This window comes from Cydia splendana, unplaced genomic scaffold (genome assembly GCF_910591565.1).
Source record: "Cydia splendana unplaced genomic scaffold, ilCydSple1.2 scaffold_50_ctg1, whole genome shotgun sequence".
NCBI lineage: Eukaryota > Metazoa > Arthropoda > Insecta > Lepidoptera > Tortricidae > Cydia > Cydia splendana.
Window position 1 is genome coordinate 1,235,097 of NW_026946893.1, and position 10,896 is coordinate 1,245,992.

Consider the following 10,896-nt stretch of genomic DNA (forward strand, 5'->3'; position numbering starts at 1 on the left):
ATATAATAAATCCCAATTCCAATCTATTTTAGAGCCGGAATACATGATTCTGTAGAATAATAATCAGGGCAAAGCTCAATTACAAACCCAAGTACAACAGGTACGTAAATAGACGCTGGGCCTACATCATGTCATGTAGTACCTAAAGTCAATGCTGTAAAAACTGAAGTGGCGATGCGGGGAGCCTTACACGGTGAGGAAGCACTGCTTACTTAACTAAACTACGAAACTATACCCAAGGCAACCATGACTAAGGTACTAACAGAAAAAACTCTAGTGACCAGCAGTTAACCTAATGTCTTGTAAATAGACATACGACTTTTGTCGGTTAACAGTGTAGATGACGAAGTTCCTTTTTAACTACCTAGGTAGTAGGTACACCTACTCAGATGAAGATGAGTGATGTGTGTGATGTGATGACTAATTATAATTAAGTGTAATTAAAAAGGCACTTTACCGGAAAATATATTTCCTTATTTCAGTCACATGCATAAACTTACAATAATTAAGGATGCCAAAACGCTTAGGTATGAGGTTGAGACAATACATACATTAGAAATTATACATAGTCTCAGCACCGATACATTAAATCAAAACAGAAACAAAAACTAAATACTGTGTGTAGGACTGTAGGTACCTACACATTATAAAATAAAAACAATAAGTATTCGAATTAACCGTGATTTTGATCGCTCTCAATGACAGTTTGCCTGATGTTTAATTTGTTGAGGCTAACTAATTAAGTAAAACTAGTAGATCAAAGTTGTAGCTTGAACCACTTCATTGATCTACCCAAGAGTACACATTTATTGTACTAATTGAGCACTAAGTCTTATCATTTAGAAACGTTAAACGTAACGATAAAATGGTAAAGGACCTAAACATTCGAACTGTACTCTGGTGTACTCAGTATTTCATGGGATCATGGTTAGAATAATGGAATTCCATTGGTTCGTTGGAAGATGTTTGTTGAAATTAAATGACATACTTACCAATGGCAGGATATAGGAAGCAGACATACAAGGTGTATACCTATGTTTCAGGTTTATAAAATATGTTGCAAGTAATTGAAATAAACCGAAGAAAAAGTGTACAAGTACAAATAATAATATTTATGTGACAGTCTGACAGTAATTATTGTGGAAATAATAATACAATACTTACTGGTCACAATTCAATTGAAAAATCAGCTTTCAATTAGTAAAGTGTTACGTTATTTTCATAACATAAATTGTAATTATGATTCTTCGCATAAGTAAGTTGCTAGAATAATATTACATTCGATATTATATTTGCTGTGTTACTTTTTGAGCAATAAAATTAATAAAATAAATATTTGGATTAATTGATGTCAAGATTATATTATTCAAGTATTATAATTAAAGAACGATAATTAGATATGTATGCAATGCAATTAATAATAATAATGGTCAAATAGGCAGGTAAATCTTAGTAGGTACCTAACAAATTAATAATATATAAATCTATTTATATAGATTATTGTTTGCTTAACCTATTCATAAGTAAAACTAATCATACTTGACGTGGTACCTCTACAACGAATGTAACATTCCTACTTTATTTGACCTTGGATTATCTTCAACTATTTTAAATTGCATTATATATATTAACATCATACAAGACTAGTAAAACAGAGTCAATCAGTTATTGCCAATAAGTAACTAATGTCCAAGACGCTTGGCAAGCTTACAATGTTATTGTACCTAAATCATGAAATTAATGATTAAACGAACTTACCTGAAGTGAAGTTCTATCATAATTATACGAAGCGCCTCGTCCGAAGAGATTAGTAACTGAAGATATATATACATGTAGGTGTCACCACTCTGCACTTAGTTTGGAGTTATTTTTTAAATTTTTATTTTTTAATAAGTGGGTATGCCTAGAATCCACCTCCTGACCGCCAGCGCTCCGTCCCTTCATTAAGTTGAGAGAAATATTTTTCATATATAGTAGTACATACATTGATTGATGTATTTTATATAAGATAGTAAGGGGATGAGCAAAGCGATGGGTGGGAGGGAGCTATGTTACTAATCTCTTCGGACGAGGCGCTTCGTATAATTATGATAGAACTTCACTTCAGGTAAGTTCGTTTAATCATTAATTATACTTCGCGCCTCGTCCTCGAGATTAGTAACTGAAGATATATATACATGTAGACTTTGAGAGTAATATTTTTCGAAAAATCATCAATCAATGACATATACATATTTATAATTATAATTATTAGACAATTTATAAGTACTATAAAATGTCATTGTATTTATGTGATACCCAAAAATTCTACAGATTTGTAGATATGTTACTATAACTATAGGATCAGGTACTAATATAGGCAGGATGTTAATCTTAAACACTTTTAGTACCATTATATTGCAATCATTTATTACATAAACGAGAAATAAATCACATAAGTGTAAACTGAAGTCGCAATTAGTCATTATACTAATTGGTACAATTATCACATTAAACGCCTACATAAGATATTGTAGGACGTAGAAGTTGTTTATTAAATTATACAAAATTTTCATCCTATAACTATTAGCTACTACAATTATTCGGCAATTAAAAAGGTAATTAACCTTGAAAAATCAAGTATCCTTTTTTGCTAAACATATTCCTAATAGCTTAGCAGTTTTATACAATCAACCGATACGGGATAAGTTTGATTTGATATCTTTTTCATAATTTATTTATTTAATACAGAAAGCGCCAGAGACAGACAGTCTTCGCTATTTAAAATGGGCCTTTGGTAAAACTTTGCAAAAGTATTGGACTGTCCGCTCCACCCTGCGGTGTTTCGAATGGCGTCGACGCTGACGCCTCGCGCTTGCGCGTGCGACACGGCGGCGTGCCGCGTGCTGTGCCCGCTGAACGCCGCCGTGTCGCCCCCGCACTCGCTCAGCGTGCGTTTGATCCATCGGCTGAGCGTTTGGCAGCCTACTGGCTTGTGTGGCTTTTTAGTAGCGATGAACAGGCTGTCAGATTTTCGTAAGGACTTTGTTTTATTCATGTAGCAAGAAAGCGCTTCCGCTGGACATATGGAAGGGTTTTCGCGGAAAAAGGGTAGATATATAATAGGTTGTTTACAACCAAGTCTTGATGTTTTTAAAATATCTGAAATTTTAATAGATATACATTCAGAAGTTATTTCAATGTTTTTAACATTAATTTTTGAGATTGTTTGGACTCTGTGAGCAGTAGTGAGAGCCAGCAATGTAACCGTTTTGTTTGAAAGCCTTTCAAGGTTTAGTTTATCGTTAGGAAACCAATCGCTCAAATGATTTAATACAAGATTGGTATCCCAAGTTGCATTGTACTTGGGCGTCGGAGGTCGTAGACGAAAAACGCCTTTAAAGAATCTCTGAAGCCTGTCATCATTTGATAATGTCGGACCTAAGACTAAAGATAAGGCCGATCTACAGGAGTTTAATGTACCATATTGACTACCTTCATTAAACAGATTGGTCAAAAAATAGACTACTGTCGGAATAGACGCGTCATATAGGTCGACTGAATTATTATTACAAAACTGCCACCACTTTTTAAGACAAACATCATATTGTTTTATCGTGTTTGGTGATAGGGAAGCTATCATAATGTCTAATGAGGATGGTGGTAGGCTTCTTCTCGATAGCGCGACCCGCACAATATCCCTGCAGCCAGGGTAATCGAGTTGTGTATTCGTTGGGAACTGGAATGAGAAATTAAAGCATTGCTACATGGCTGAAATGTTATGACTTCGCTAGCAAGGAGACTTTGAAAGACAGGGTACCATGGTTGTGTTGGCCACAAAGGTACGACCATGATACCCGTAGCTTTATCTGAAATAATCTTCCGAAGAGCTTTCAGTACAACCGAAAAAGGTGGGAAAGCGTAAAAGAACATGTCTGTCCAGGCTACGGTAAACGAGTCTACCGCATAGGCATCAGGGTCTTTGTGCCAGGAAATGTATTTTGCGCATTTCTTATTTATACGACTTGCGAATAAATCAATGAACGGTAAACCGAAATTGTACACTATCCGATTAAAAGCCCAATCGGCTAATTCCCATTCTATATCCGGATGTGATCTCCTTGATTCGTAATCGGCTATGATATTATCGCGGGATCTTATATAGGATGCAAACACAAACAACTTTCTTTGTTCGCACCATTGCCAGAACTCCCTCGTAACCTGGGTAAGGTGAGGGTATTGTATACCACCCATTCGGTTAATGTACGCTATCGCGGTAGTATTATCTAGTCGAAGGAGTATCTGGCAATTGTACAAATCACGTGCGTAAATTTTTAAAGCAATAAATGCGGCAAGCAGCTCTAAATAGTTGATATGATTTTCTCGTTCAGTACTAGACCATTGGCCGCTTGCCGTATCACCCCCACAGGCTGCCCCCCACCCCGTAGTTGAGGCGTCAGAAAATATTTGAATTCGGTAATTATCTGTGCGAATGCAACTATGGGAATTGTCGATATTCATTAACCACCAATGTATGTCAGGTAGGATTGACTCGGGTATACTCATTGTACGATTATAATTATCGTGGCCTTGTAGGTTAAGGAACTTGCATCGTTCCAGTTCCTTCGTGTACAACCATCCGTACTCGATAGCCGGGCATGCGGAGACTAGTAGGCCGGTGAGTTTTGCTAGCTGTCTAATCTTGCAACGTTTAATTCTTAAAAACAGTTCTAACTCAGATTTTATGCGCGCTCGTTTTTCAGAAGGTAAGCTAAGTCGCAAACGACGCGAGTCGATAATCATTCCTAGGAATTTGCACGACGTCATAGGCGTAAGCATACTTTTCTCTTGATTGATAATAAAGCCTAAAGAAGTCAATAATTGTGCTGTTAATTTTATGTTTTCTAGACATTGTTCGTAACTTTGACCAAAAAGTAACCAATCATCGAGATACAGGGTAGAGAGGAGGCCTGCGGAACGTAGTAGTTTTACAATAGGTTTTGTGATTTTTGTAAAAATATAAGGCGCAGTGTTGAGGCCGAACGGTAAAACGTTGAACTCGTACATCTTATTTTCATAGATAAAACGTAGGTATTTTCTTGATTCCTCGTGAATTTTTATTAAAAAATACGCATCTTTCAAGTCGAGCGTAGCCATAAAGCAATCCGGAGTTAAAAGCTTAACAGCTGTTCGCAAATCCTCGAGCTTGAAATGATCAGTTTTAATAAATGTATTTAACTGTTTTAGATTGAGTATAAAACGCATTTTTCCGTTCGGCTTCGGCACAAGAAAAATACTGGACACAAATTGGCCGTCACAAGGATTACACTCGGATATAGCACCTATTTGCAAGAGATTATTAATGGCATCTACAAAATGTGACTTCTCTACATCAGAATATTCTGGCAGTGAGGGCAAAGAATGTTGAACAACAGTACTTGAGAAATTGATTTTATAGCCCGCTATCCATGAAAGTATGGTGCGGTCATTTGTAATAAGCGCCCACTGTTTATAAAATAGTGATAAACGGCCGGCGTACTTAACTGTTTCTAGTAGTAGTGACGCGGCGGGGGCTGGTGCGCGTACGACGGCCTGTAGTAGCGCGCGGGCGGCGCCGGGGGGAGCTGGGGCGGCGGCGCGCGGGGAGCAGGCGCGCGACCCCTCGGAGTCGGAACCGACGGCGGCGGGCCCGGCGGCGGCCTGCGCGGCGCTGGGCCTCGGCGGTTTAAAGGCCGCGACACACTGGATTTCACCCTCCTGTATTGCGCTACGGGTTGCTTAGGAACAGGAGCTTTTATCTCTCCGCCGGATTTAATCATGGCTTTCGCTGATTTAAGCGTTTCCGTCAAGTTTTCGCCAAATAGGCAAGTGTCTATCTTGGTATTCACCAGATGGTCTTTGAGATCTTTTTTCAATGAGAAAAGTATAAAATTGCGTCTGGTTACGCTGTCTGCGTATTGTAAATCGCACAAAATACGACCGAGGTCTATAAGTTTTTGTAACAGGTCGTTATTTTTCTCTTTCGAATTTAATTGCGATGTAATTATTTCGCTAAGGCAAGATATTGCGCAAGCCATTTCCTTTTGCTTGGACTCGATGCCTTTGTCTCGTTTAGCAAAATTTTCTGAGATGGCAGCTTTGATCTCAGGGTTTAACTTTGGCGCGCCTATTTTCACGCAATTAGCAGGTATTAGGTATTTACTAAGGAGGTCTTTACGGATTTCTTTAGTTATCCCTTCTATGGCTACATGTGTAAAACGGGTAGCTATTTCTGCACGTACCTCTTTGCCATATATTGTGGCCGACGAGGGGTCATCTCCCAGAATTTGTAATACATCATCGTCCAAATCGATTATGTCATTGATGTCAGCGACCTTATTATCATCGGCATGCTCAACAGTGGACGTGCTTGTGCCTGGTATGGCTATGGCGCTTGCGCCGGCTATGGCGCTGGAGTTGGTGCCGGCTATGGCGTTGGAGCTCGTGCCGGGTACGGCGTTGTCGCTTGTATTTGTCACGGCCTGTGTGTTGGTCTGTATAGCGCCTTGCTGAGCCTCAGTAGGCTTTATCAAATTTCCAACATAATTCTGAGGTTCCTCTATAGGACTATTATTGGCCTCAATAGGGTCTCCCTGATACTCAGCGCCATTATATTGGTCATTCTGACTGTATGGACCGTAGTTCAGTTCATAATCCGGGTATTCCGGAAACCAATCATCTGGTCGTAAAACCGGTGATGCTGAGAACAAAAGCAATACCTACTTAGTTTGCTTTCATATTCATATACTTGATTTAAAACTTTTTAAAAACAAATTATGAACCTCTTCACGACTACAATTAAGGTAAACTGTACTGGTATATTATAAATATATAAACTATTACCTAAGTACTATAATTAAGTAAGTAAGTACCTACAAAATCTATGACTTTATTTTTTACTCATAAAACTCAAAAATGTTATTACTTATTAATATTCTAATCATCTGAACTGAACCAGATAACGCATGTTATCCCTTCTTAAAGTTAGGTAACAATTCCCAATGAATTGTACGCCAACCGTCATACCATGCGTCGACTTAGCCCCAACGGCTAATCGGAGTGCATTGATGTATGTACAAGTATGAACTCGTATTGTGGTTTTATACAGTCAATATCTTAATTTTTTAATAGATCATATATTTAGTTAGGTATCAGTCCCCAATGAACTGAACGCCAACCGATGCAATTTGTACTTTGATTTATCCCCAATGGATAAATCTGAGTGCACATATACCTAGGTTTAATAACCTTGCACAAGCGAAAATTAAAAAGACTTACCTGTTTCTTGTGGTATAAATTCCTCATTGGAACCACTGTGTGACGAATCACTTTCACTATGTCGTATTTTACGTTTTAATTTTCGAACTTTACGCAGTAGATGATCAATGTCGTCTTCGTATTTCTTAACACGTTTACGTTTCGGCATTTTGCGAGACTCCACGAACAAGAAACTTATTTAATTTAAGAAGTGACTTGAGTGGTCGAGCACTAGAAAGCGTATGAAGGGACGGAGCGCTGGCGGTCAGGAGGTGGATTCTAGGCATACCCACTTATTAAAAAATAAAAATTTAAAAAATAACTCCAAACTAAGTGCAGAGTGGTGACACCTACATGTATATATATCTTCAGTTACTAATCTCGAGGACGAGGCGCGAAGTATAATAGGTATTAATTAGGCAAATATTATATTGTATGCTAATGAATATACCTGGAAATGTGTAAGCATCAAAAGGAAAAGTAAATCTTTGAGTTATAAGCAATTGAATAAAAAACTCAAAACTGCAAATAGGAGAAGGAGAGGGACTGACACCTAAGAAGAAATTGTAAAAGTAAAATAATAGTTTTACAGATTTAAAGGCTTGCTAGTGTTGGAAAATATTTATTATTTAACTGTTGTAAAATGAATACATCCACACCTCGCCGAGTTTCTTACGCCGGTTCTTCTCGGGTCTGAGGTTAACCTTTCCGAACCGGTGGTAGTATACCTAGATTGGAAAAATAAATTAACCTAGCGAGTATAAGATAATACGATAAACTGAACTATTGTTGCATGATAAATATATAAAGTAAAATAAATAAATCATTATAAAAAGGGAGAGATGTGACGATTACACAATAAACAGTACGACGCAACTACCCGCTAGCTTCACTCCGTGGAGAAGTGTCATGGCGAGTGGGTAGCTGGCGGAGTGCACGAGTGATAACAGTTGTTTCATTTGATCACCCAGTACACAACGGAGCCTGGACGTCACAGTGTATTAGCGGGTGTACATCCTAGACACTCATGTCGACAGCTCTTCAAGCAATATAACATAATGACGCACTACTCTCTCTATGTCTATGACATTATTATGTTCACACGCCGTAACATTCGTTTATTTAAACGCATAGACATGCCTGGCAGAATAACCCGCCAGACCGGCCGATTACAGTCCGTGCCGCGGCGCCTCGCGCTGCTCGACAAAAACCCACGCGTAATAGGCCCGGCGTTTTATGAACGTCTACCCGCCACTCTCAAAAATGAATCATCGGATGATGTATTTGGGCGCCGATTGAAGGAACTTTTATTAAATAAAACCCTCTATCTGTCAAAGAATATAAAGAATAAAATCTTGACTATTTAATTTTTTAATAAGTATATTTTAATTTTTATAAATTAGTAACAATTGACATACATTTCCTATTATTGTAATATATTAATTTTGACCTTTAGACATTACCTAGGCTAGTCGTATATTTTAAATATTTTTATTATTATTTTTGGACATTTTTATTTTTTATATTCTTTATAATTTGACTGATTTTTACATTTTACCTACTCTTGTGATGGTTCTCCTAGTATGGTTACTCTGCTATTAATAATACAAGAATGGAGGTACTTGCATTTACTCTGATCCGACCAATCCTTCACGGTCTGTCCTCTTTGACCGCCTCGACCCAAGTGAACGAACTGCCCGAGCCTGTCCAACTGGCTCCGTTCCGTGTCCCCACTACCTACCGTGTTGCCAGTAGTATAATGTTATTTTCCCAACCACCCCTGTATTAATCAGGGTAATGCTAATGTTGCCACATTAAAATTATTAATCAACGCTATCTTTAATGTAAATATAAATAAATCATGACATTCGGCCATCCAACTTCGTGCATGACTCCGGCGCACGAACCTTATCACCAAAAGTTAGATCCGTTTTATTTGTTCCGCCAATCATAAAAAAATAAAGTGGTTTCTATTTCAAAGTTTTAAACGTAACGTATCACAATTGATTAAGTAAAATTATGATGTATATCCACTTGAAATTAATATCATGACATTCGGTCCTCTGCTCTGTTTATCTTGATTCATAACTAATTAATTTCCATATATGTATCTGTTTTTCATTACTATTATATACTGTGAGTCCAAAATAACACTCGTTTCTTTTTTGTGTACGTAACATTCAATCTATACTAGACAATGTAATTTCATAATACCTGTTGTTAATTTTCGTATAATAACTATAAAATATATATAAATAACAAAGCTGAGTTTTTATTATGCATATTGTGTTTCGTTTTCTCATAACTTTAACATTACTTATGTCCGTTAAAGTATACGTGTATTTTATTTAATTCAGTACTCTTTTTTTTATACTCTAAAATTGTTCGACTACTACGTTTTCCAGTTCTACATATTTTAATATTCACTTCTTGTTTGACCCAATATTAAACTAGGTATATTGAATTAATGTAGACTTCCTTTTACTACATTCACGTATTAATCATTATAGTTAGAAGATAATATTTCACCCCTGAAATTAGACGTCTACGTTACAATTTTCAAGACCACCAGTTTTGTGTTCAGCTCAAAACTATTACGTTCAGTTTCAAATTTACACAACTACCATGTATGTCTCTGAATCCGTAATGTAAAAAAAAAACATTATCACAACTTGCCATTAACAATCCTAATCTAATTCCTCTGATATTTAATAGCTAGCAATACTTTGCTTCTCATCTCATGATTGTTACTTGCACTACAATATCATACGAAAATTACTTTCGCAAAAAAAAAGAAAAAAAAAACGATATTTTGTAATCAATCAAATGCCACTTTCAATAACATCGCTTTCGCTGATTATCATTAAATATACAACTCTCTGCATGTAGCGATACTAAAGTTGCCTTATGCACTCCACTCACTGTCAGTATAATCCAATTATTTTGTCATTGTCATTACTTCAAAACTAAACTAGTTTAATAACTTCTTTATCTTCCGTCATTCTGTCTGTCATTTCTGATTCCATCATTTCCATCAATTCACTGTCAATATAATAATGTTATTTCAATGTAAGTGTCATTACCTTGTAATAACTCCAACATTGAAGCAAGATGTTTAAACTAAATTCATTAACTGCCGTCATTCCTTCATGCCAATCCCTATACTATCACTAAAAATGTCATTTCTTCAAAGTAATGTCACTGTTTAGGCCCATATTAACATAATAACATACAAAATGTTATGTCTTGTAACTTCAAAGGATGTTAATGGGTACCTACTAATTCTCACGAAAGTAATGACTTAATATTCTTTTCAAATCATTTCAACAATTTGTTAAAATTATAATTTATTTAATATTCGCCAAACATAAGATGTCTGAATTAGTAATGAACATTCAAAATACATAGTTAAATCACTGCCAGATACGCCCTTACGTCAATATAAGATATAGAGTGTCATCACTAAAGTCTCAACTTTATTTGATTGCAACAATGATTGAAACTGCTTAATCAAATCAAGTCTTAGTTATGAAGTCCAATGAAATCATTTTTTTTTTCTTTTATAATCTTTCTCTAAAACTAGGTATTATTTCTATGACATAGCGAGACGAGGAGACGGAA

The 10,896-nt window shown here is 36.5% G+C and overlaps 1 protein-coding gene across 1 annotated transcript; it reads right to left on the bottom strand.

Annotated features, from left to right (window-relative positions):
* Nucleotides 1–5,528: 5,528 nt before the first annotated feature.
* On the bottom strand, nucleotides 5,529–7,323 carry LOC134805715 (uncharacterized). The gene is made up of 2 exons (XM_063778961.1): nucleotides 7,297–7,323; nucleotides 5,529–6,641 (listed from the first exon to the last, which is right to left on the bottom strand). The coding sequence occupies exons 1-2, from the start codon at nucleotides 7,321–7,323 to the stop codon at nucleotides 5,529–5,531; spliced, it is 1,140 nt and encodes a 379-aa protein (XP_063635031.1).
* Nucleotides 7,324–10,896: the final 3,573 nt, after the last annotated feature.

Coding starts and splice junctions, on each gene's coding strand:
- LOC134805715 (XM_063778961.1), bottom strand. CDS start 7,323: ATGAGGAATTTATACCACAAGAAACAG. Junction 6,642..7,296: donor ATTTATACCACAAGAAACAG/GTAAGTCTTTTT, acceptor CCATACAGTCAG/AATGACCAATATAATGGCGC.